General features: G+C 35.6%; 1 protein-coding gene across 1 annotated transcript; it reads left to right on the forward strand.

Moving 5' to 3' along the window:
• The first annotated feature begins 2295 nt into the window (after nucleotides 1-2295).
• LOC121408034 (zinc finger CCCH domain-containing protein 13-like) lies at nucleotides 2296-27845 on the forward strand. The gene is made up of 15 exons (XM_041599341.1): nucleotides 2296-2427; nucleotides 8937-9160; nucleotides 10014-10100; nucleotides 10428-10634; nucleotides 13597-15805; nucleotides 16229-16284; nucleotides 17102-17209; nucleotides 18561-18686; nucleotides 19474-19590; nucleotides 20401-20523; nucleotides 21343-21453; nucleotides 21926-22201; nucleotides 23020-23139; nucleotides 24177-24260; nucleotides 25098-27845. Exons 1-15 carry the CDS (start codon nucleotides 2355-2357, stop codon nucleotides 25167-25169), a joined length of 3993 nt encoding a protein of 1330 aa, XP_041455275.1. The 5' UTR covers nucleotides 2296-2354; the 3' UTR covers nucleotides 25170-27845.
• The last annotated feature ends 127 nt before the right edge of the window (nucleotides 27846-27972 follow it).

A 27972-nucleotide genomic window follows, 5' to 3' on the forward strand; every position in this document is an offset into this window, starting at 1 on the left:
AGAAAACTTGGAGTCATATATCAATGAACTTTTGAATAAAAATAGTGGCTCGAATCTGAATTCAAAAATTAACAAATTATTTGTTAACAAAGAAAAATAAACCTTCCGAAATTACTTCATCTGTTGATATAGCAAATCCACTCAACAATTATTTCTCTACTATTGGGAAAAATCTAGCTGAGAAAATTGAGGAGCCAAATTTTTATTACCGAGAGTTCATGGGTCCATATACATTAGTCAAACATTGTTCTTCCTGCCAATAACAAGTTCAGAAGTTAAAGAAATGTTATACACTATTGATCAATCGAAAGCAAGTGGCTATGATGATAATCAGTTCGACTGTTGATATATGCTATGAATTGTATTTGCAAACCTCTTTCGCATATATTCAATCTATAATTTACCACAGGCATTTTTCCAGATAAATTTAAAGTTGCAAGAGTTATACCAGTATTCAAAAAGGGAGATAAAGAATTACCTGGAATTATAGACCAATATCAATTTTACCCGCGATTAGCAAAATATTTGAAAAACTAGTGAATGCACGATTGATGAAATTCATAGAAAAGAATGAAATATTTAAGAAATGGGTATAAGAAACTTTCACTGATAAATCTGATTTATCAAATTACAAGATATACTGATGAAGGAAAGGTGACAGTAGGAATAGGCCTATTCGTCGATTTTGCTAAAGCTTATGAAACGATTAATCATTCTATTCTCATTAAGGAACCCTATGGCATTCGTGGTAAGGCAGTAGAATGGTTTAATGATTATTTACGAAGCAGAAAGCAATTTGTTAATTATGATGGTGAAATTTCCGAATACAGGTCGATTTCATGCGGTATTCCACAAGGATCAGTTTTGGGTCCAACTTTGTTCTTGTTGTATATAAACGATCTGGCAAACTCATCAAATTATTTCAATTTCCGACTTTTTGCGGATGACCTTCTTATTTTCAATTGTGATGAACAACATATTAGTCTCAATTTAAACAATATAGTAGCATGGTGCAATGCTAACAAATTGACAATCAATGTTACGAAAACTAAATATAAATTATGTTGTTTAAAAATAGATGAAAAAATATTTTGATATCAGGACAAATGTCACTGAAAGGAAATTTATTAGAGTGTGTTGAATCAACATTATTTCTTGGCATATGTATCGACAAAAATCTAACATGGAAGAAACAGGTTGACAAGTTGTCTGCAATGTGCTTAGCAAAAAAAAATGGAAGTCTATATAGATTGAGGAATTATGTAACAAAGAGAATCTTAGTTATGTTATACAACTCATTTATTTTACCACATGAACAGATGGTCTGGAAGTATGGGGTGGGACGTGCAAAACAACCCTGAACCCTAGTATTATTACTTCAAAAACGAATAGCTATAGGCCTAATAATGACGTTCAACCATCATCACTCTGCTCCTTTATTTTATATGATCTAAATATTCTCGATATTTTCAAACAACCAATATTCGACAGGACTATTTATGCACAAATCGGTTGCCACATAGTTTTATTGATTATTTTTTCATTTATAGACCAAAGAAATAGAGAAAAGCGAAATGTTAATCTTGACAAAAATAATACCAATTTGGGAAAACAATCTTTCATTTTCTGGTCCTTCTTTATGGAATCATCTATACCAAGTAATATTAGAAACACCCCCAGTCGTAAGACATTTAGAAAATCGTTAAAATTAATGCTACTATAGAAGATTATATTTGAATTAATTTGGTATGGTGAAATACTGCCTGAAAACAAACAATTCTGTATAAAGATTTTGTGAAAAATTATTATTTTTGTCTTGTAAATAGTGTAAATACGTTCACTGTAATAAGTAGAATTAGTATTGAATTTGATGTTGAGATAGTTTTATTGTTTAAACTATGATAATGACATTATTTGGGGCTAACATCGATTAGCATCTTGCTATTATGTTAGCTCCAATTACCAAATGTTTTGTTTATATGTGATGTACTATTCCTTGTAATTGTATACCTGACCGTGATATTTGGTATTAATAAAAATTCAAAACTAATTCAAATATCCCGCACAGCGCATCATATAAAGATGGGCGACACGAAAGACGGTCTTTGCCACCTCTCTCTGTTTTGGAAGCAGGGAGCCAATGCAAGCTCGCTCGCTAGCGCTATCGCCAGCAGCGCAGTTAGCTAGCTATCGATCTAGCTGCATTTGCATTGCATTACGGCATTCTTACGGAGGAGCTCGTGTTCTGGCGCATGGCTACGACTACTGCCGCCGCGCTGAACTGGTTAATAATATGCTTGTGTGCCTTTAAATTTAAGTAGCCCTAACTAATTCAGGTTACATTTTTGGATACCATGGATGAGCAAGGAGTGGAAGAATTTATTCTTGAATATGCTGCAAAGAAAGGCATGACAGGAATTCTTCAAGGTGAAGTTAAAAATCACTCGATTGTTTTTATCATCTCCGACTCCGGTGCATGTGTAACTAGGGCTAACCTGCCCGCCCCGGCCTGGGGCCTGGGCTGGCCTGGCTGGTCTCACTCAGTCTCACGCGTCACAGATACCTATTGATTCATCAGCATAACAAGTTAAATGTTTGTTTTATTTGTTAATTGATGAGCTTATTTCTTTCCATCTGTTTTCATGCTGTAACTTAAGATTGGAAGAAATCATATCACGGGACTGGTTAGACAGGAATAACCGTCGTTTCTCATGTTTCTGGGGATTTATTCAACAATTTCTGACATTTTACTGTAATCCCCATTCATCGACGGTAAAGTGTCCATGTGGGCTCCCATTTGTTATAACACCAGTTTTGGGTTATATAACACATCGAGGTTACATCTAAGGATATGTACACTACAAATTAAAATTATTAATTATTCAATTTTAAAATACTTTAAACGATATAGGCCTAGATGAAAATGCATGAAAATTATACTTTACCGATGTTTAGTTGGGAAAAGCACAGCTAATCGATCCAAATTAAGGCAGCCAAACTATGAAATATTTACAAACGAATGGAGAGGGCGTCAACAATATACGAATGTGATATCGATATTGCCAGTTCAACAAAGTCAATATTCATTACGTTAGAACAGACCCTTTTCTTTTACAAGTCCCAAGAATGAACTCCAAGAAAGGTCAACAATGCATAGGTTTCACAGGTCCCAGTATTTGGAATAATCTCCCTGTCAACATCCGCTCATGTCCTTCACTGCAATTATTCAAAAACAAACTAAAGACCTATTTATTTTCTTTGTAATATCCATTTGATTAATATTGTTAGCACATGGAGAGCAGAATATTCAACATAATTATAATATGATACTGTAAAGCGCTTTGAGCATGTTCACATGGAAAAGCGCTATATAAATATTGTATGTATGTATGTATGCATTCCACCAGCACACCTACAAGGCAATAATACGATACGATACACTCACGAAGACAAACGATAATAGTTATAATCGCGATATATCGAGACATTAACGATAATGACGTCATTCAAGATGGCAACTTGCAAGAAAAACCGTCAGGACTTGTCTTAGATGACAGATTTCTCAATCATCCAGTGGATTTTTTTTCAATAACTCCGGTCCAAGGTATGCAATTACTTAAATTATTTGTATTTCCCTGATAATGTATATCATTAAACAGTAAATTTCGCTCAAAAACAGTTTTAAATCGCGATCTATAAAACGCTAGTTCACTATACGTTGTCTGTAGCCACGGACCCCCAACCTCTTCAGTCTATGTATGGTGAGTGGAGCCAACGTAGTTCAGCAGAACAACCAAAATACAGAGACTGAAGCTTTTGGTCTAGGGACTGGTAAACACTTTATGATGGTGGGCCCTAAGTCTGCGCACCTAACAATTTGAGTTAAGATTTAACATGAATTTCTTCTTATTTCACAAAATGTTTCAGTCGATAATGTTCCTTGCATCATAATGAGTTAGTTTGCCAAATATCTCATAAAAATTTGAAAGAAATATATGATTTTCTTGTAAAAAACCTCGGGCAGTCATTTTCAGATTGAAAAAAAAAATGGTACCCCATGTCTGCGCACTCATTCACGTCACTTTGCACACGATTCAGGGATTTTGATGACAAAGGCTGCATTTTGAGGCTGTCACATGAAATGCCCTAACTTCATTATTTTTCCACCATTTTGAGTCGGATTTTTTAAAGAATACCTGTTTATGCATTGCATGTGTAAAGTTCGTGCTCGTTGCGTGTCTTCTTTTACTAGAATCGCGCAGATACGCTGGTGCGCAGACTTGGGAGACCGCGCAGACATGGGAGAACTGACCATACTATCAACATGAATATCACATGTACCGGGTACCGGTATTTGGCGGTATGTCTGTGGCTAGACAGGAATAACCGTCGTTTCTGGGGATTTATTCAACAATTTCTGACATTTTACTGTATGGTGAGTGGAGCCAACGTAGTTCAGCGGAACAACCAAAATACAGAGACTGAAGCTATTGGTCTAGTCTGTGGTGGGACTAGACAGCTGGCAGCCGTCTGTTTCGAGGAGTTTTTAAACATTTTTTTTATTTCTCCTCGTACACAGACGGCTCGCTATCGTGCAGCCACCATTAGGGGACTTGCAATGCAAAATCCCCCCGTCGGGGCTCTTTAATTTTTGTCTTTAATAAATAAAAATTTTGAAAATTAATGCGACCAAAATGCAAATTAATATTCCCTCTTGCCATTAATTGCCAAAAAACGGAGAAAAATCAAGTTAAAAGGAACAAAAACAGTGACTTACCTCGGCTGTCGCGCAAATTCACTTTCCCGTTTTATCCGATCTTAAGTACATAAACATATGGCCATTGAGTCCCCTGTACAGATCGCGCTAGAACTTCGGTCTCTGTATTTGGTGAGTGAAGCCAACGGAGTTCAGCTGAACAACCAACATAACAGAGACTGAAGCTTTTGGTCTATGGCGGACTAGAGTGAAATTTCATTATTGATATCGTTGGAAAAGTTTTAATAGGTGAAGAAATAAAATATCATTGGTTTTAGCATATTTTTTTCAATATCATACTAATTATTAACATACACGAAAATCAAGTTTAAAATTATTTGTCCGGGGGTCAAACTCAGTCAAGGTCAAAGTAAAGGTCAAAGGTTATGACCTTATAAATCGTTCCAATACATTATTTGATGCATGTTTCGGATTCCTCTCTAAATTTCTGTATGAATGGTACCAGTTTCGTGAAAATTGGTCAATACTTACGACACAATGGCCATTGAAAGTTGAAGGTCACGCCTATTTTTGTCAAAACAAGGAGAAAAGGGCGGGCTGTAGCACGAGAACCGATGGACCAATTGGACTAATATTTTTTTTGTTTTGTGCTTAGGCCATGGGGAATTTTATGTGTACCAATTTACAACAAAAACTGAGAGGGTCAGGTGCAACCACTGGGTGAATCGAGATGGAATGACCCAGTGGGATCGAGACATTTCCCTGTCAATATATTTTTCTGTGTTTATTCAAAATAAATGTTTCAATATTTCTGCGTTTTTTCAAAACGTTTTGAAAAGAAAAACATCCTCGGCCCACGGTCTAGTTTACTTTCCATAATGTGTTAGTTTTAGTTGCTGGTTTTCTGGGTCAGACCGGCTGTGTTTAATGGAATGTGGTAGTGAAGGAATTCAAACTGAATGGTTGCTAGGCATTTGGGCTGTATTGGATTAAAATTAGTATTTTGGGGGACTTGAATATTTTTCTATTCTGCTTCTGATTTTGTGTTCTTGAGCGACTAGAGAGAGAGAGAAAAAGTAAACAGGTGGAGAGATAACTGAGCTGTAAGACTCAAGAGTCGCAGAATGAGAGAATTGAGTTAGAGAGTAGATGAGAGAGCTGTAGTGGAAGTGGTTGAAGTGTGAGAGTCACAGAGGGGGAAAAGTTGATCGAGAGAGCAGTTATTGGAAAGCCAAAGAACTTGAATTGGGAATTTGTACGCGTGTTTAGGTTTTTATGCAAGTAACATTGCAGGTGGATTTAATTTGCACCAAAAGTGATCAGACCGATTTGGGGAAGGGTTTTCTCGCCACATGGAGTTTGAGCCTATTATGATAAAAAGGGCATGTGCTATTTGTCAGGCGGGATAGTTCTTTTTGTTCACGATTTGTGTTGCTGCCGTTGGCCATGTCGGTTTAGCTATAGCCCATTGTCGGTCGTCGATTTGAAATGAACATTATGTACAGCTCATATCCCTTTAATTAGAGACAGAGGGGATAGATCAAGGCATGGATGACCCCCCCCATGTAAAAATAAAAAGAAAGTCTGTGCCACTTACATGACCTCATTAAATCAATTAAGGACGTTCCACAGTTATGTTTGTGCGCATTATGATCTGCGCATAGTTTACACTCTGCGCGCTGACGTAACAATGGATGAACAGGTGATTAATTAGCTGCGGGTATGAGCTGATTTTTCTCATCTTCTGCACTTTAACTGCAGATCCGATGCGTTATTTCATGGAGCTAAAAAATTGAATTATTCCATGGACCATTAAAAAAATTCTCTACAATTTCAAAATACTTTACTCTACAGTGCTGCCAAGAATCACAAATATTACCCCAAATTTGAATAAATGATAGAGTGGTTTTGATTTTTTCTTCACGTAGAGACAAAGCATTCGGCGCATTTTTTGTGTTTTAAAAAGCACATTTGCTCTATTAAAAATGCAGATAGTTTAAAAACAAGCACATGAACCCTTATTTTTAATGTTTGTACTTAGGTATACCTTCCTCTACAACTCTGCAAATTTTGGTGAAAATGACATGGATTTTGAATAAAAGTGCAGCATTTATTGTACATTTGTAGTTTGTTACTGAAATTTCTCATTGTTTAGATTGGGATTTTGACTTGGTTATCTTTTACGCCATTTTTAAGAACTGACAGTGCTGTTAAACTTAAAATTGCAAACAAATAGCACTATAAATAGATTCTCCATTCTAAAAATACAATTATTAACTCGTGAAATTTGATGACTTTCTTATGTATATTGACTGAGTAATAGAGGTTTAAACTCATTGTAGTAATCTTGGGCGGTCTAAAAATGACAAATCCTTTTGAATGCGCAATTCTTAAGAACATCAATATGGGTGAACTTTGAAGCTCAATAGCAAAAAATCAAGCACATGGGCCTATGTTAATTTTGGCATATTTTAGATATTTAGTTTCTAAAGTATCTATGTGCAAAGTTTGGTGAACATGACATGGATTTCACATTAACTGTGGAACGTCCTTAAGTACTCAACAATGATATATCATTTCATAACAGGCCCCCCCAAAATAAATGAAAGTGAAATACATGTACATGTACATTATGATGCTTTGATCCCGCTAAACCACTCAATTTTGGCTTAAATTAGTTTTTATTGGTGGCAGATCCAGGTAGGGGCACATATGGCATGTGCCCCCACTCCCATCTTTTGAGAGTCAAAGCAAATATAAGGGGAATATGTCATTCATATTGAAGTGAGGAGGACCTCTTTTTATTATTCATTTATTTTCTATAGGCCCATCCTAGACGGGACGTATTATGATTTCGGTGTCCGTCCGACTGTCTGTCCATCCGTTAACTTTTCCTTGTAAACGTGATAACTTCAGTTTAACCTAACCTAGGCTCATATAATTTGGTGTGTATGATACTAGCATGGATCCTAGGAAGCCTATTGATTTTTAGATCAAAGGGTCAACGGTCAAGGTCACACTGACATGTTTTCATTTCACCCTTCTGAAGTCCTTGTAAACGCGATAACTTTGGTTGAACTTAACCTAGGCTCATATAATTTTGTGTCTTATGATACTAGCAAAGATCTCAGCAATTCTATTGATTTTGAGGTCAGAAGGTCAAAGGTGAAGTCGCCACCTTCCACTTTTCTTGCTTGACCTATAACTCTATTTTCCACGTCACAGGTGGGCATAATATGTGCTCGCCTTAGCGACACTCTTGTTCATTTTACTGGTATGTTTCAAAACTGCACATGCAGATAATATATATTTCTACTCTAAATGATTTATTATAAATTGTACTTTGAGAATTTGTGGATATGAATAATGAATAAATAAATAACTTTAGACATGATTTGAGGATTATGATGAGAAAGGCTCCAATTTGAGGTCATTAGATGAAATGCTGAAATTCAATAATCCCACTGTTTTGAGTCAGATTTCTTAATGATATAAAGTTTGTGGTAGGTGCGTGTCTTCTGTTATCAGAATTGCACAGACATTGGGCACTGCGCAGACTTGGGGCATCTTACCATGTACTGAAATGGGAAACACCATGTGTATAACTCTTTAGACCTCTTCAATATTTTACCATTTTATCACCAACAGTTATGTCCATGGACCAATGTGCTATCAAGAAACCACTGTTGAGCAAACTTGACATTACATTGTAGGGCAGGCATGATATTCTCCCGACTAAAATCAGAATTCTGATATTTTTTTAATAGCTTTATTTACGATTTATTATTTTTTAAACTTTTGTGTTATCAATTTTTTTTTTTACATGCTGTTTTTCTCATGCTGTTTTTTTACTGCTTTTGAAAGTCAAATGTTAAAACTATCATGCAGATTCACCTTGAAAAATCTCTTCGATTTCTTTACTATGGGAGAGCTTGTAACCCCAACTGGAGTGCCTCTGACTTCGTCGGTGACTTTATAGCGACCCTTCATACTTCGCTATTTTTTAGATTTTATTTCAGAGGAGAATATCATGCCTGTTGTAGGGTGAACTTTTCTTTTAAAGTCACCTAATTTGAACACTGATTTAAACTATGAAAAGTACACACCACTAATTTCCTTGAATCTTAAGCCTTGGGTATTGTTTTGAATCATTGAATATGTAGTTAATCCGTGAGTTAATGAATGGATCAGTAACCACATGATATTCATTTCAATACAGACATCTTGGAGAGAAGAGGAATGGAATCATTTCAAGTACTCTTTCTGGCTCCCATTCGACTGTTCCTTGCTGTCGTTCTGGTGATTATCGAGAAAGATGATGTTGTTGTATTTAGGAGGGTGATTAAGATTCTTAAGCTCATCAACAAGAAAATGAAAGGCAGTGAAAGTAAGCATCTCAAAGTATCACATTCGTCCAAGATCATCAGAGAGTTAAAACGACGGGTACGTTTATAGACCAAATCTCTTCACTCTCCGACATCTTGTGCCTTCACAGTTTATATGTTCCACTGACAGTATAAGCAGGTTTTTCAATCTTGTTTTGATTTTTCCTTCTCATTGACAGTATTGGTCAATGATTTTTGGTATACAGTGAATGTGATATAAAGAAGACTTCTCATAAATTGGTTGGAATGACCTTACTAGGTCACAAGAAGTCTCATAATTCAGTTATAATGAGTATCGGATCTACCCGGCCATGTGATCAGGTGGTTGTTTGGAAGCTCAGCTCTCATGATAATAAAATTCTCTACATGGTGACCTATGAGATGAAGCTTAAAAGTTTAAGTATTTGAAGTCCAACCCTTCAATCAAGTTCAAATTTCAGTTGCAATTAGATTATAGTATTGACAGCATTTTGAAGTGTTTATGATATCCTATTCCTCCTTTTAATAATGTGTTAAAGAGAAATGCCAGTAGTTGCAGTAAACTCTGATTTCATGAGAAAATCTGTAAATCAGGCTTAATTGTCAGTATATCATTGAGGATCTAGATCTGGTTACTGAACTTTGTGAAATCTTGAAATCTATGCTGAAAAATGTTCACGCTGAAGATCACCAACACAGATAAGCGCACGTGGGACAGTGTATTATTATCCTTTGAATGTCGGCCCGTCGCTTGATCGAATCCTGTGCTTATTTGCTGATTTCTCAGCAATTACACAATTTCTTTCAGAATCCTTTGGCACATATGTTTTATTTATACAAACAGACACTTTGGTGATCATTTCATTGGATTCTGTACGAACTCATTTTGATATCGTTACCACAACTGGCATTTATATTTAAACCTGTTACAGATTGTCCTGGACAAGATAAGTCGAAAAGAGAGCACAGAAGATGCCTACAGTTTGATTGACAAGTACTTCCCCTATATTAGGATACATGTAAGTAGTAATCAGTTCTTTGTGCAATTATTGAAAGTAAAATGTGCACATGTTGTCGGATTATCTTAAACATGGTTGTAGTACATGCTTATGAGTAGATGGCATTGATTAGCAATGAGAATACAGACAACAGAAACATCACTATTCAGCTAATGTTAAAAGCGGATCAATCAGCTTCTAAGTTATTGTGACACCTAACAATACAATGAACGCATTTAAGATGGCAAAGTAATAAATTTGACTACACACAGTTGTGAATCCATCTATATGTAGTTATCTATTTTAATTAACCAGCTTGGTGTGTCATTGATTGATTTATTCTTGTAGCCTAACAAGCAGACCCTGAAAGAGAGGAGAGACAGTGTTGATCGATTTCAAACTCAAGAAGTCAGAGAGCAGCTTCTTTCCATCGTGTGTAGGAATGAATACAGACACCATAAAGTACCATCTGCAGAAAAGAAGTTTCTTGTTCAACAAGTGAAGAACTATGTCAGGGAGGTCAATGATGATCTTGCGCCAACCAAAATTGAGCAGGTATGGTATCCGCAATTGACCATTCAAAGTTATTGTGAAAATGGTCTTATGATATATAAGAAATATATTTTATTGACTTTTCTGAAGATTGAAATGTATTTCTGTTTGGTGCTATACATTGTGTATCAAATAATATTACAATTTGAAAATTTTCAGAAATTGAAATATTTACAACATGGGATAATTTGTTCACATGTATATTCTTGGGCTTTAGTTTTTGTCTCACCTCCATAGCAGAGTGAGACTATAGGCGCCGCTTTTCCGGCGGTGGCAGCGTCAACACCAAATCTTAACCTGAGGTTAAGTTTTGAAGTGACAGCATAACTTAGAAAGTATATGGACCTAGTTCATGAATCTTGGCCATAAGGTTACTCAAGTATTGCTGAACATCCTGCTTGAGTTTCATGTCACATGACCAAGGTCAAAGGTCATTTAGGGTCAATGAACTTAGACCATGTTGGGGAAATCAACATCGAAATCTGAACCTAAGGTTAAGTTTTTGAAATGTCATCATAACTTGAAAACATGTGGACCTAGTTCATGAAACTTATACATTAGGTTAATCAAGTATCACTGAACATCCTGCATAGTTTCACGTCACATGACCAAGGTCAAAGGTCATTTAGGGTCTTTGTCCAAATTGGGGTATTTGTTGAATTACCATCATAACTTTGAAAGTGTGTTGGTCTAGTTCATGAAACTTGGACATAAGAGTAATCAAGTATCACTGAACGTCCTGTGCGAGTTTCAGGTCACATGATCAAGGTCAAAGGTCATGTAAGGTCAATGAACTTTGGCCACGTTGGGGGTATTTGTTGAATTACCATATCTTTGAAAGTTTATGGATCTGACTCGTGAAACTTGGACATGAGTAATCAAGTACCACTGAACATCCTGTGCGAGTTTCAGGTCACATGATCAAGGTCAAAGGCCATGTAAGGTCAATGAACTTTGGCCACGTTGGGGGTATTTGTTGAATTACCATCATATCTCTGTAAGTGTATTGGTCTAGTTTAGAAAACGTGGAAATAAGAGTAACCAAGTATCACTGAACATCTTGTGCGAGTTATAGTAGTTTTCAAAATCAGCACTACTGCTATATTGAATCGCGTGATGCAGGTGAGACCGCCAGAGGCATTCCACTTGTTTTCTACCAGGTGGCAGTATCATTGTTCACAGAGTTTTATGGCTGATTGAGCACTGCCTACTTTTACACATGTCAAGGAAGAAGGGGATAAATCAAACTCACTGTGCAGTGCATTTCTCATTATTTGCTTGCATTATGTAGTCCATGGAAATGAAACTGATATCTTGTCTAACAACTTTGCTACCAAAATGAAGCCCTAGGTAAACATTATTTTGTGTTTGCTTGTGCAACATCTCTAAACAAATCAATATTATTAACAAGAATTATTTCGGACATCTCCAGCCTTGTACTTTATATGTATTGTCCTTTGATAAGGGGTTTATCTTTCATACAGTCTGACCTCTCTTATCCGGACACGTTGGGACCAGCACCAATACGGATCTGAGAGACCCAATATCAAATTAATGCAGCTGCCTATCCAATGGCAGCTACATGTAATCTATTGTAGGGGGCATACACAGACAGTATTTCACTGCTGTTAGTGCAAATTATAGGCAGTTTTTTTTTTACAGAAATGAAATCGATTGGTTGCCAAAACTCTTGGATAATTACTTGCTGAAATGATTGAGGAATACATCGAGCATACCTTGAAAGAATGAGAATGACTCGAAACTGAGTTTGAAAATTAGATGATCGCAGCTTCGCAAAGTCAGCCATCGTTATACTGAATGTAGGCTCAAACATCTCATATGGTGCTGTCCATAATGCAAGACATTTGTTGTTGTTTTTTCCTGAAGCATTTGAAGTAAAGCGAATGCAAATCTATTCTTAGGGATGTGATTTACATGTCAGAGGAGCGTGGTTGCACTGTGCCCTGATTTAGGAATTTTGATTTTAGATTGAAATCTTACTTCCCCACGTACTGGATTGAAAAAAAAAATCTCAGCATGTGTCCGGATAATAGAAGGATAAGGGGAGGTCGGATAAGAGAGGTTGGACTGTACTTGTTTCTCCACACTTTCCTAAGCAGGACTTCAAGGAATAAACATGACAACAGGAAAAATCAAGCTTATTTTGTGCATTTCATGTCTACATGTACAACAGATATTGGGATCCCGGATGGTGTGTTGGGGGAGGGGAGAGTGGGACTTGAGGGAATATGTTGGGTATGGAGAAAAGTTGAAAGTGAAATAGTATCGCCAAATCAATTTTCGTAAAAGTGAAAGTGTGCTTATTCTCTTTACAGAGCTGCCAAGTAGTACTGATTTTTAGTATTTAGTATTGAAAATTGAGAAGAATACTTATAGTTTCATTTAATATACTGATTTCTAAAGTTTCAGTTGTATGTGTGGTCCTATGGTATCTTTTGAAAATACTGATTTCCTCACTGAAATACTGATTTTCAGCTTAAAAAATACTGAAATGTTCCTTTTCAGGTTGGCAGCATTGTCTTTATGATTAATACCCATGTTCCTCTGTGTAACTATTCCAATTTTGGTGAAAGTAATTTTGCATGCTTTTTTTTAAATGTACATGTATGTGGTGCTCACTTTATAAGTGGAAACTTGTCAACATGCATATTGTCATTTGCTGTAAAAACTTGTAGCAACATACAGATGCAGAAAGGCTTCTAAAATTTACAAAGATCTGGCAGGGTATACCTTTTTTATAGGCACTTTATAAGCAACTGTGATTAGTTTTCGTGATTTCTTATTGTTCAACTGAACAATATATCAATATTTCCTTTCAAGTATTATGATGACAATAATCTTTGATTATTCAGGTATTTTTTTATTGTTAAGAACCTTTTCTTCTGATGTTGAGGTTAATGTATAATGCTTTGTCAATTCCTTTTATACTGTCTTTCACTTGCAGTTGTCTTCACGCAACGGTCGTTTTCAATGTGATGTACATGATTTCTTCAATAATGAAAAATCAGAAAGAAAGGGCATTTACAAGAGACTTGTCTCAATCTGCATGGCTGGTCTTCCTAGTGAAAATGATCTGTATAGCCTTCTTAGGGAAATCTGGAATGAAGATGGTCCAAAGAAAGGGAAAACAAGAAGAAAACTGCGTAGAGATGAGGAGTTTGAAGAGTTGGACAATGTTGGGGAGAATTCGGATGAAAGAAGAGAAGAGGATCCAGAAGATTTACACCAAGGAGCTGTGTTATATAAGGGAGATATTAGTACACCAACCTGCTTAGAGAATGGGGTGAGGAGTCGACAGATTGCGGATAGTCTGTATTTAAAAATCATGAAAGAGGTTATGGAATCGGATAATGAAGCTGAAAATGAGGAAACTAGAAGGAATAAGGTTCTTAGCCGAAGTGACTTAAGCAACAGAAGCAAAGATCTTGATCAGAGCATGGAACAGTCATATAGTGTTACACAGGATCTTGACCGTGACTTCATAGAATCAACTTACCCGAGCAGATCTGGGATTAGATCGAGGCGACAGTCATCTCATGCGAGGAGTGATGTACCTCACCCTAGGACGTCAACACCAGGTGTGGACAGTCATTGTAATCAAACAAGGAAGGTGTCACCTGGTGGTGAAAGAGATTATAATCAATCAAGTGCCCCATCACCTGGTGTCTTCAATGATCGTCATCAAACTAGGAGACAGTCACCCAGAGATCATCATAGATCTAGAGGACAGTCGCCTGATGGTCATAGCAGAGCTCTTAATCAATCTGGAACACCATCGCCCAAGGCTGGCAACCATCTTGGTGTATCAAGGATATCATTACTTGATGATGATAGTCATTGTAATCATGCTAGGAAGCAGTCACCAGATGCTAACAATCATTGTACTCAATCTAATATACATTCAATTTATGAGAGCAGGGTCTTTAATAAGTCTAGTAACCAGGCTCCTATGAATAACGTTAATCTTAAGTCTAGAAGACAATCACCAAAGAGGCAGGCTCCAGACAATGTCAAAAATCTTAAGTCTAGGAGACGGTCTCCAAGGAGGCAGGCCCCAGATGGTATCATATCTCTTAATGAGTCTAGCAGACAGTCACCAAGGAGACAGGCCCCTGATGATATCAGAGATCTTGTATGGACCCCTGATATTAGAGATCTTGATCATTCTAGTAGACAGTCACCAAGGAGACAGATCCCAAGTAATAGAGATCTTCACCTGGCCCCAAATGATATCAGAGATGTAAAGGATTCTAGGAAGCAGTCACCTGGGATACAGTTCCCTGATGATATCAGAGACATTAAGACTAGGAGACAATCCCCAATAAGGCAAGCCCCTGATGATATCAGAGATCTTAATGAGTCAAGAAGACACTCACCTAGAAGACAAGCCCCTGATGATATTATATCTCTTAACGAGTCCAGGAGGCAGTCACCAAACAGGCAGACCCCTGATGATATCAGACATCTTAATTCAAGAAGACAGTCACCTAGAAGACAAGCCCCTGATGATATCATAAATCTTAATGATCATGGGGGACAGTCACCAAAGCGGCAGACCCCTAATGATATCAGTCTTCTTAAGTCAAGAAGACAGTCACCGAGAAGACAAGCCCCTGATGATATCATATCTCTGAAAGAGTCAAGGAGACATTCACCAAGGAGGCAGGCCCCTGATGATATATCTCTTAACGAGTCTACATGTAGGAGACAGTCACCGAAAAGGCAAGCCTTTGATGATATCATAAATCTTGATGATAATGGGGGAGAGTCACCAAAGAGGCAGGCCCCTGATGATATCGGTCATCTTAAGTCAAGAAGACAGTCACTGAGAAGACAAGCCCCTGACAGTATCATAAATCTTGATGATAATGGGGGACAGTCACCAAAGAGGCTGACCCCTAATGATATCAGTCATCTTAAGTCAAGAAGACAGTCACTGAGAAGACAAGCCCCTGATGATATCATAAATCTTGATGATTATAGAGGACAGTCACCAAAGAGGCAGGCCCCTGATGATATCATATCTCTTAAAGAGTCTAGGAGTCAGTCACCTAGAAGTCAAGCCCCTAATGATTTTAGAGATTTTAATGAATCTAGGAGACAGTCACTGAGGAAGCAGCCCAGCAATTATATCAGTCAAGATCATCATGAAGGTGAGAATAAGAATAGAAGGTCTAATTTCATATGGTAATCACAAATTTATAGTGAACCCAATTTCACCTATTCATAACACTTTGTCACCAATATCTTATGCATAATAATGACTTCATTTGTTCAGATTCAAGAACTTCCAAATGGCAGTGACAGGTAACAAATGTTTTATAAAGTTACATGTATATCTAATTATCATTTTGTCAGTGTTGGCCATGAATACCCCCACCCTCCGGGCAATGTTGTGCTTTCTTTTCTCTTTCTATCTCCCTTTCTTTCTATCTAGCTATCTATCTATCTCTATCTATCTGTCTGTCTGTCTGTCTGTCTGTATATCTCTTTTAGCTTGCCATAGAAATTATTTTACCATAATTTTTTCAGTAACTATATGTATTTTTTTCTGAATTAATCATTTTCATATCAAGGACCTGATGAAGATATTGAGGAGCCAATGGACACTGATTCTGATGACTTTGACCTGGTGAGTAGCTCTGGCTGGTGGTGTAGAGTTACTGAAGTTAGCAGCTTATATTATTATTATGAGATGGGTAATTTTGTGCCTACAAAGTAATATTCATCCCATTGACTACTGACTTACCCAGTTCCCATAATCTTTGAAATTGGATCACCTAAACTGTAACAATATTGAATACTTCAAGAGAAATATCAGTATTGGGTTTGAAAGACAAAATAGTGTGAATGTTTATCTGTAAGCAGGAAAGAGGGACAGAGGTGCAGTCGCCCCTTTATTAAACTTGTTAGAAATTGTCAACAATTTTTTTCATTTACACGTTTTCAACAACAAAAATTCACACCTATTAGTGTGCATCGAAATCTTCAATATCAATTGAAATGCTCAAAACATCTCCGTGATCATCTCGGTGACTCATGTCCCTTACTTACATAATAGTAAAAGAGTTCTTGTATAGCGCATATCACATCATGATATGACGTCCCTATGCACTTCCAAAGGACTCGGGTATTATTACCCTGGCTTTAGCCCTGCAGCCATTTTACTGCATGGAAGCATATCAAGGAATGAATTCCTGCCAGGTACCCATTTACCTCAACTGGGATGAGTGCAGTATAATGTGGATCATGTTACATAGTCACAGGAGACATGGCCAAAATGCTCTACATGTGTTATTATTGACTGTTTCAAAATATTCATGCACCCCACCCCCAGGAGAAAAAAAATCCTGCATTCTGCCATGTCAGTGACTCAGTTACGTTATACAAACCCTTGGAATTGGTTTCCTTTTTGTTATTGCTTGTTTATAATTATTTACTACTTGCAGGTTCAAGGGGCAGCTTGTAAGCAGAAACAGGAATCTCCGGAGATGACCTTGTGTAAGCCAAGAAGGTGTTCTGTAATCCTAAAAGACTGCAAAGATTTATGCATTGAGGTATGATAAGACAATACACAATTTTTCCCAGACGTTTCTTTCTTGCCTCTGTCATGTATAAATATTTTGAAGCTTAAGAATTGAAACATTCACAGTTGACCTCATGTGTTTGTCTTTTCAGTCATTCAGAGCTGCCAAGTACAAATTTTCTGTATTTAGTACTCAAAAATGAGAAAAATACTGATGGTTTCATGCAAAATACCGATTTCTAAAGTTCCAGTTTTATGTGTTGTCCTATGGTTTTTCTTAGAAAATACTGATTTCCTCATCAAAATACTTATTTTCCGCTTTTATAATACTGAAATGTTCTTGTATAGGTTTGCAGCTCTGGTCATTTGACTTGGCGATTAACCCTATCTAGGCTAGGCCGGGGTATTTTGGGAGTTCATATGACGGGGGGGGGGGGGGCCTCCCAGGCCCCCCTTGAGATCTCGACCGTGCAATCACGCCGAAAATTGGCACGCAGGTTGTCTGGGATATAATCTACAAAATTGAAGTAATTGATTTCATGCGAATTATTATTACCTAATTATGCTAATTTATGCATAATTAGTATGCAAAATCTTACTTTTCCCTCTAAATCCATAAATAAAGCTCCAAATGGTCTAATTTTTGGCATAGAAACTCTTCGTGATGTTCTTAGCAAGTGTACATGAAAATATTTGTGATATCAGATCAATTTCTTATGTATTATATTGTTTTTTGCAATTTCTTATGTATTTCGTTGTTTTTTGGACCTTTTGTTTTTCATGGTTTTTTCAATGAAATTCATTGGGGACTCTTCTAAGATCATAAACTGCATAAAATACATAATTTAGGCCAGCAAAACTAAAAATGATACATTTATGATTTTTGGTTGAAAACACAATTTACATTGACTTTGTACACGAAATCACGTTTTTGAGCAATTTTTGGTCTAACATGCCCTTACATAACGTTGCGTAAAAAATTGGTCTCAAAAGTTGCGCAAGACTTGACAGTAAAAATTCAGCGAGCAGCGCGGTAAAAACATTTTGAGCGGCGAAAGGGTTAATATGTTGATGATTTGGGGGAACACATGAGTTATTAATGTTCTGCTGTCATGTCTGTATACTCCAAACTGCACAAGACTGGCTTTTCATAATGCTGTTTGTAAAGTTATGCATGATTTTTGTTTTACTTTATTTGATTTAATTTATAAAGCAGACTTCCTCCTTCCTCTTTGCTGTGTCTATTCCAAAAATTTATTAATCGAAAAAGAGAAGACACAAACTGAGTGGCTGTTTTTGGTTTTAGGTTTAAGGTACCTTATTAGAAGTCACATCTAAGGCGTCACTAACTTTCCTGCTCCTTGTTTCCTTTACCTATGCAGAAGTTGGGAGAGTGGAATGTAGAGAAATCATTGAAGGTCGCTAAAGGGCATTCACCATCGAATGATCACCCATCCAGCCTGTTACATTTACCAACTTGTTCTATTATGAAGGAATTACACACAAAGGTAAATGTACATGTATATACATTAGATAAAGACGAGACAGGAAGTTTTTTCCCCCTTTTTTAAGCAATAGGCAAGAGAACATGAAGTGAAAAATAATACATGGAAACATGTTATAATGCTATTATTTGATGATTCATTATGATAACTTTTGAAGATTGATTTTCAATTTTTAAAAATGATGAAAATTCATAATGCACTGTGATATATGCATTTTATTTGTGTATTTTTCTGTTCCAATTTCTTTTAAAATTTGTCTTTTAGACGGAAATTCTTGGAATCTTATTTCATTTTGATTCTCTTTGTATAGGATATCAAGGAGTGAAATAGGCTGATGATTAGCAGAAAATTCTTCAAAATGACCTCACCAAAAGGAACCACCATATACAGAAAACTATCTTAAAATTTTGGATATTATTTCTATCCATTGTTTCACCAAATTCATTCCATTCCTCATTTGAAAACAGTTTGCATAACAGCTCTTGAATCTATCTTTGATTAATTGGTTTCCCGTTATTTCTATCGTGTAGCATTCTAATTCTTATAACCGATACACGATAATTTTATGTGCATTATCTAGCGTAATACAAATCTTTCCTTTGTGTTTGTGATGATTTGGCTAAAGAGAATTAAAGCCAAGTTGTTCAATTTAGACAAACTAATCATGGGCTGTAATGTTAATAACCGCTCTTAACGTACCACAATCGTTCCAGGGTACCGCACGATGTATAAAGAGCATGTAGATGCAACTTTCTCAAGTTGATACTTCCTTTTCATTTATTGATTTCAGGGACAAGGTAAAGGAGGACTATCAGAAGTAAGACAGAGATCCTCGCCACCAAGGACTGAAATGAGCCACACTTCATTCATGGCTATGCTTGGCTTGACCCCAACATCGAAGGTCAAGGTACAAAACCACAATGTAATCTTGTATTTTTTTACCATTCAGTTCAAAATCATGTCCAAGTTTTAGTAACAAAATGTATGTTGATCTGAAAAATAGCTGCAAGTCGCCTTTTATGAAGATAATAATAATAAGGTATACTTACCCAGGGTAGCCAATTCAGTTCCTAAAAACTGTTCTCCCAGCGGGCCCTGCTATCATTATTACCCTGGCTTTAGCCAAGCTGCCTCGGCGCACAAGCATTCAAGGAATTTCTTTCCTACCAGGTACCCATTCACCTCACCTGGGTCATGGATTCTAAGTGCAATCATATTGATACTCCCTGATTTCTGGCAAATTTTATTTGAATTGAGCACAAAATGTGACAGTTGATTTTGATTTGTATATTTGCTAGAGCATATTTAATTGCCCTTATCGTGCATCCTAGTTAGTAACATGCACTTTCCTACACTTATTTTAGTGTTCCTTAGAATGAAATAATGCACAGGTGCAACAAACTTTCATTTTACACATACTCAATATCATGATAAATCTTATGACTAAAAAGCTGTCATCAGTGTCTATCACCGAAATACAAAACACCATTTTCTATTCGATGAGCAAATCTTCAAATTGTAAAATTATTAAATTTGTGGCAAATGGACTGCAACAATGTGGTATCAGATGCCATATTTTCACGAGGATAGCAGTATAATGAGTTACCAATTTATTTTCTTTTGTAATCAGAATATGAATTGTTGATTAGGTGATGTCAGCAGTGTGTTAACCCCTAAACCGATTCAGCTTGATTTTGATTGTTGTTTCTCAAACCAGGCGTCAGATGCGGCAGTTGTGAATGAAGTGAAACAAAGATCTCCACCAATTACCAACACTGACTCACCTTTGGGAACTCTTCGTCTGCGCCGATGTTCGGTTGTCATGGTAAAGCTTGAGGAGGTAAGAATTTGCCCCCCATAGGGAAGTGAAATCGGTCTAACTACTGACTTATTCAGCTTTCAGCTATTGGGAAGGGGGGGGGGGCACTGATTGGCTCAATCAACATGATCAACATTCATTTAACTTATGTATTACTTTTCATGTATTTACCGAGTCATATTCTTCTATTATGGTAGTAGTATTGCACATATCCACTGGACAAAGTGTTGGGCATTCCCACATATTAGACAACAGTGTTAAAGATAAATTCCAGTTTTGGTAACAATCTCAAAATGACTTTTTACAGAATCTAATATAATGACCACCCAAGTGTCTGTTTGTATGAATAAAAAATATGTGCCAAAGGATTCTGGGAGAAACTGTGTAATTGCTGAGAAATAAGCAAAATAAGCGCGGATTCGGTCACTTCCGTCGGGTCTTTATTCCAGCAATAATAATACACTGTCCCACGTGTGCCTATCTGTGTTGGTGATCTTCAGTGTGAACGTTTTTCAGCGTAGATTTCAAGATTTCACAAAGTTCAGTTTATGTAACTGTACCAGATCTTCATCCTCGATGATATACTGACAATTAAGCCTGGTTTTACAGACTTTCTCATGAAATCAGTGTTTACTGCAACTACTGGCATTTCTCTTTAATAGTGCTTCCATTTCATTCAAGGAATTCAGTCTTGCCATTATGAACCATGGTACATGTAGCAGAAATAAGATTTGACATGAATGATATCTTTCCATGTGTGTCAGGCATCACGTTTTCATTTCAAGGAAAAAGAGAGATTTGATAATAAATATGATTTTTTTTTAAACTTGGTAAAATTAGGTTATGGAAGGAGAAGAAGCTGAAAACCAAACCTCTGTACCTCCCACCATCTCATACTCAGGCCAAGAAGAAGTAGTCCAGAACATTCCTTTTATTCAAGATCATGATAGGGTATGATAATTATTACTTATTATTGGGAGTGCTTGTAAGGAGCAATTGATTGCAAACAAATGTGACTGACATCAAAGTCCCTTTCACCTTCTGATTTTGGGGAAAAATACAGATTTTATCCTAAACCTGCATGATTAGCAAATAATGGGAAAATAATGATATAGTCTGAAATGTTATATCACCGGAAACAAGCCAAGTACTATTAAATTTCATTACATTGTGTGCATCCAGTTTATCTTGTAAACTATTCAGGCATATATCCTAGAGTTTGGTTTTACTGTTTGTGCAGTTACTGCCATCATAGTTCCTGAAAGAATTTGTATTTTTTGTATTATTATAGTGAGACTTTTATCTTAGTCATTTATGAAGTCTTATGTTTGATTAGCGATATTTATGTAGTAAAAAAAACACTATGTAAGAACTATTATGTTTGATTCTTTCAATCAATATTGACATTTCATTCTGAAACTAGGTAATGGAAGTTAAAGTTCCAGCCTCTCCTTCCATCACTGTCCGAGGCCATGAAGTAGGTGACCAGAGCTCGTCTTCTTTTGAAGACCATAATGGAGTTATGAAAGAAGCCCCTGTCTCCCCTTTCATCATCGACTCGGATCAAGAAGAAGAAAACCAGAGCACTTCTTTTCTTCTAGATCATAATGGGATGATGGAAGGAGCTCCTTGTTCCGTCGCTGACTCAGGCCAGGAAGTCGAGGACCAATCCACTCCTTTTCTTCTACATGATAATCGGGTATGCTAAGCAATTACTGAATAAGCTCTGTTTATAGGTGGTAAGACAAATCTCTGCACACTCAACTGGATAGGAGGTTATCCTTCTAAAACTTGGTCATGGGAAGGGATTTTTTGTTTAATCTCCCTGCTGCAAAAAGCCATGAATTAATCAAATCAGGGGCCTGTTTTACAAAGAGTTGTGATTGATCTCATCAATCACAACTATGGAAAGCCAGCAAAGTTGACATATAAAATGCTTGTTTGTTAAAAAAAAAATTTAGATATGAATGCGTATCCATAAATAAATTGATTTCTGGACAATTTGGTGTGTTCTCCTTTGTTTACAAAGGACATATTGCAAATTTTCTGTAGAAAATGTTATGACACTAATGGATTCCCATAGAGTTACGATTGATTGGATCAGTCATAACTGTTTTTAAGACGGTGCACAATATCACGAGTTCCACATTTTGTCAAGGATAGTGCACAAATATGTGCAGACCATATCTGAACAACCCTTAAGAGTGAATATTTTTTCAGATAGTGATAACAAAATACTGAATTATTTATATGATGGCAATTTTATGTTCCAAGTATAAAGGACATGAAAACAGCACTCCCCACTTTGAAAGTACAAAAAAATAATCGTTGATTTAATGGCAAAGGTACAGAATATCCACTTTACATGAAAGGGACATAAAAATCTGTTTGCTCTTGTTTATTCTTTTCTCTTAAAACAGAGTAAGAATACTGCATGATCATCAATGTTAATCAGTATGATTCGGTGATATGGATTTTAGTATTATACACTTGTACCTTCTGTGATATCCAAAACAGGGAACTGTCGAGCAAGCAGTCAAAGACCTGAAAAGACGATCTCCACAGACTAACAAGTTGAACTTGTCAAGATGTGTCCGCCTGCGTGGGTGTTCTGTGCGTCTTAGAAAGTATAAAAAGGTATGTGAGTTTGATGACCTGTTTTTAAGTACTGAAGCAAAAAATTGACCCTGATATTTTAACAAAGTGGTACTGAACTTCCTATAACCTTAACTATATTCTGATGAATTAATTATCTTGCATTTAGATGCCATTCAACATCACAAATTTAGATCTGCAAAGAACATAATTTGATTTAAGCTGTTGGTAATGAAAATATTTTAGAATCTGAATTAGCACCCAAGAACTTATTACAGTCATGCATAAGGTTGTGTACACTTTTGTGATAGTTTTACACTGATATCATGAAAGAAAAGCCAGTTATTTAGGATCACATTTTACTTGACCTACGTTTTGAGGGAATTTTATTTCAAGTCCTTTCTCAACTGTTTACTGGAAACAGAGAGAGAAATTTCTTAATAAAGCTTGTAACTCTCTTTGACATTTATATGTGCTCATTGAAAAATTAAGATAAGTGTGTACTTGGTTCATGCATTGGTTTCTAATACCTCTCAGCTCTTTTTGTATACAATACTCCTTTTTAGCTTGTGTTTAACCCAGAAAAGAAAATATTATTTTTTCTAATTTCTTCTAATATTTTTGTAAAAGCTGTTATGTGCACTGTGTTTCAACTTCAAGGATTGAATTCCTTCCAGGTTGCCATGCATCTTAATTGGGTTCCGTGCAGTGCAATGTCTTGCTGAAAGAAAAACTCCATGGCTGGGAATCCAAATTTTATATTCATACAGCCACTAATATTGAACCTATCTAGTATTAATATCACTTTTTCAGACAAATCACATTTATGCAATTATTTGTACATGTGATGTTAGACTGTTAAGATCATTTTCATTTTCTCTATTTTTTTTCATCGTCTTCAGAAAATATGATATAACTGGCAAGAACTGTTTACATATACATATATGTGAAGGTGCATCCATCTTTATATGTTTTCTTATTGTCCATCTAACAATATCTGTGTAATAGTTATAGATTATTTAAGTGTTCACAGTAAAATAATTATTATTAATAATGATTGAATCTGATTGCTTTTACAGTCAGCTGCAACCCATATCAGGAGGCTCATCCTCAGAAGAGTAAGCGGACCATCCATTTTCAAAATAAAGAACTATGTGAGAATGGTAAGTCTCTATTTTAAGATTTGGCATTGGCTATTGAAAAGATCAGTGAGATTTCTGCTTCATTTTATTGATTTTTTTTTCTTTGGTCTCATTTGCACTCCATAATTTTTGACATTTTTGCATGTGCTTCTGCTCCTTGACCTAATATGTTGAATGCCATGCCTGATATAGCAGGCAAGATTTCCAAGATTGTTGATTGCTGTCGTAGAAATATTTTTTACTTTCACGAGTCGTGTGGTCCAGTGGTTAGAGCATTGGACTCATAATCGCAAGGTTGTGAGTTCGAATCCCAACTCTGCCATAGTCTCCACTTTAATAAAAAGGCCCGAGAGTGATATCTGTCATCTATAGCGTCAGCCATTATGACTGATTAACCTAGACGTAAAATGTTTCATAGGTAATTGGTTATATACCAGCTTGGCATTTACCAGCAAAATGCTGTCCTGCCGAGTTCCTACGGGAGCTACCACAAACAGAAACAGAAATAGAAACTTTCATTGAGGGTTTTAAATGGAATGACTAAAATTTAATGTCTAGTCGAATGATTTTGATTTTATTTTTGTATAAAATTTGTGTCTAATTCTTTATGTACAATCTTATTGTCATTTTAATTTTGATTTTTTTTCCATGTCCATTCTCATTTTTTCATTTCCATTTTGTTTCATTGTTGAATGATAATTGTTTATATTTCCTTTCAATTTTCATTTCCATTTTCTTTTTGTTTTCCATATTGTTTCATTGTTAAATGATAATCATTTTTTTATATATTTCCTTTTTCATTTCCATTTTCCACATTTTTTCATTATTGAATGTTTCTGTTTTATATATTTCATTCAGAGCATACACACACCACACTGTGGAAGAATAAGACTGAGACAAAGATTGCCAGCATCTGGTCTTTACATGTGAAAAAAATATATATTCCCTGGAAATTTAATGCAAGAGAATCTCCAACAACTGCTTTTGATCACAATTGATGCAGTATTGCCTCATGCGATCAACATGTAAAATATACAACCGAAGCGAAAAATGAATTTAATGACGGGGTCTACCCAGTACCCAGTTCCAGAAGGCTGAAACTTAGTATGATGTTAATTATTGATCAACACATCCATGCCTGTTTTTGTGCAAGAATAAGAAAGCATTTGAAAAGAAGTATTTACTGCTTCTACGAAAAATTTCATTTTTGGAAATTTTGCTCAAACGTTATGGCATGGTAGGGGTTGATTCTAATATTTAGAGCCAACCCTATGTGAGGAAATCAAATTGCATCCCTCTTGAAATATTTTACCATCATATATCAAGGACAGCATCAATTCATGGTGCTATGTTAACATATTTTAAAGATTTTTTTTCAAATGCCAAGGATGGCACAGCCTTTCCTTGATTTCTGGTGCTACTTATTTCAAGTACTGTTTTTGTAATCAGAGGTTTAGTTCTTCATTTTGTAGTCATATTGAAATATAGCTGTTATTTTATGTTTATGTATCTATGTGTATGTTTGTGAAAAATGGTGTATTCAACAAAAAATCTTTTATATTAGCCAAATGAAGCTAGCGCACATGCTTTGCTCTTCTACTAGTTTAAATATCCTTGCATTTCATAACATAGAATAGGATAATGAATCAGTCAATTTACTGTCAGATACATGTAAAGCTAAGTGGAATTCAGTGGGTATTTCACAAATATTTAAGTCTGACTGAAATTTCTTAATAATGAGACAATGTGTTAGATATCGTTTCCACGTTAGATTAAGCATGTATTGTAGACAGACTTAATCTTATAATAATAATAATGTACTTATATAGCGCATAATACTGGTAATCTCTATGCACTTAAAATAATGAATTATCTATTATATAAGAGATCAAATTATTAATATGGTTTTCATTAAAAAATAAAATATTATTCTACATTAAAATAAGTATTGTGCTACATTGTAATAAACATTAAATTTACATATATCATTACATGGTATTAATTTGGTACTTAACATATTGAATACAACTATATTAAACTATATTACACTACAACAATGAAAAAAGATCTTGATTGATGTCTTGAAATGAGCTGTTGAAGTGGCTTCACATAGTTGAGGTGGTAGAGAGTTCCATAGATGTGAATATATGAATCTAAGGCAGATAGTCACAAACTAAGACGTATTTAGAATCTGAAATGGTCATTAAACGTTGTCTCTCAGTTGCTTCATCAATGGAAGTGTTCTCTTCCAAATGGTAATAGATCCACTTTTGATGAAAATTTAACCATTAAAACAAAGTAGCATTTCGATATAGTATTATTTTTGAATAATATTTAATCTCAAAATCTAGAACTACTGAAAATTACACTTTCCAGCATTTTTTTTCCATGGACATGTGTAATGTAAGCTTCATTCAAACATGGTGAGATTAAGCTCATTAACCTTTCTAATTCAAAGTGAAATGAGGCATTAATATACATGTAATTGTTATAAAAGCTCTTGCCTGATCATTTTATTGAGAAAAAAAGTGAGCACAAGATGAAACTTTGTCAAAAGTTACACAGGTGGAGCCGATATCATAAAACATATTCATGTCATCATGATGAGGACACATAATATGGGTTTTGGCATGCAACTTTGACACTTTGTTTTACCATGTTTGAACACTGAGAACTGAGCTTTGTCTCACTGGCATAATTGTGTTTCTCAAGTTTTATAGAAAATCTTTTTTATTCAATTTTGAGTGTTTATCTTATATATGTGAATACATGAAAACTAATGATATTCATGAACATGAATTCTGATTTTTTTTCTGTAGGATTGACTATTTGAAGTGCAATTACTTCTTTTTGTTATGGTACAAATTGAATTCGTCTTACAACTCATTCACAAATCATTCATTTTTGATAAATGTATTTCTAAAATGTGAATTAGAAATATATATATTTATACAGTGCCGTCTATCTGATAAATCTATTCTAAGGTGTATTAGTATATTACCCCCAGCTTCAGCTCGAGCTGTTGCTTTCAGCACTCAGTGTATTCAGAAAAAAAAACTGTATTGTGATTAAGAGGAAAAATGAGTATAAGACCTGTAAATTGTTTTACTGATCAGTGTTCAATCGGAGCGAGTGTACATGTATGTGAATAATTGATTCTTGGTATCAACATGATTATATCTCGAGAAAGCAAAAAAAAAGTGCCTGCATGCGTTTATGAAATTCATTTTCTGAGTACTGATATTTTTGTATTGTGTATTATTTGTTTTATGCCATGTTTGAAGAAAGAGAGGCTGAAGAGTAGAATTACAGGGTTTTGAAATGGTACATGGCCTGCTTGCACAAAATTCAACAACTATGGTAACTCTGCCATCAGTATCAACTACCATTGTTACATTCCTCATTGCTTATTGTATTATTTCTCTGCTTTCACAGACATAATGTCTTGTTTTTTATTTCTGAAAATGCCAAATAAAATACCAATTTTATTTGGCCACAATATTTAGTCTTCAGTTTACAATGGACTTCCACATCAGTGTGTATGCAATGCATCTAATGGTTTTCAAGACGAGCTATATTAATTACATGTATGTAAATTCAATGTTTCCTCAAATACACTGTATTCATTTAGTATGGAAAAATATCAAAAGGCATCAAAATATTTTCTTTTTGGAATAATCTAGTGCAAAAAAATATATTGGTATTGATATGTGATAATGCGTCCTGTGGTCCA

The sequence above is a fragment of the Lytechinus variegatus genome, chromosome 2 (genome assembly GCF_018143015.1).
Source record: "Lytechinus variegatus isolate NC3 chromosome 2, Lvar_3.0, whole genome shotgun sequence".
NCBI lineage: Eukaryota > Metazoa > Echinodermata > Echinoidea > Temnopleuroida > Toxopneustidae > Lytechinus > Lytechinus variegatus.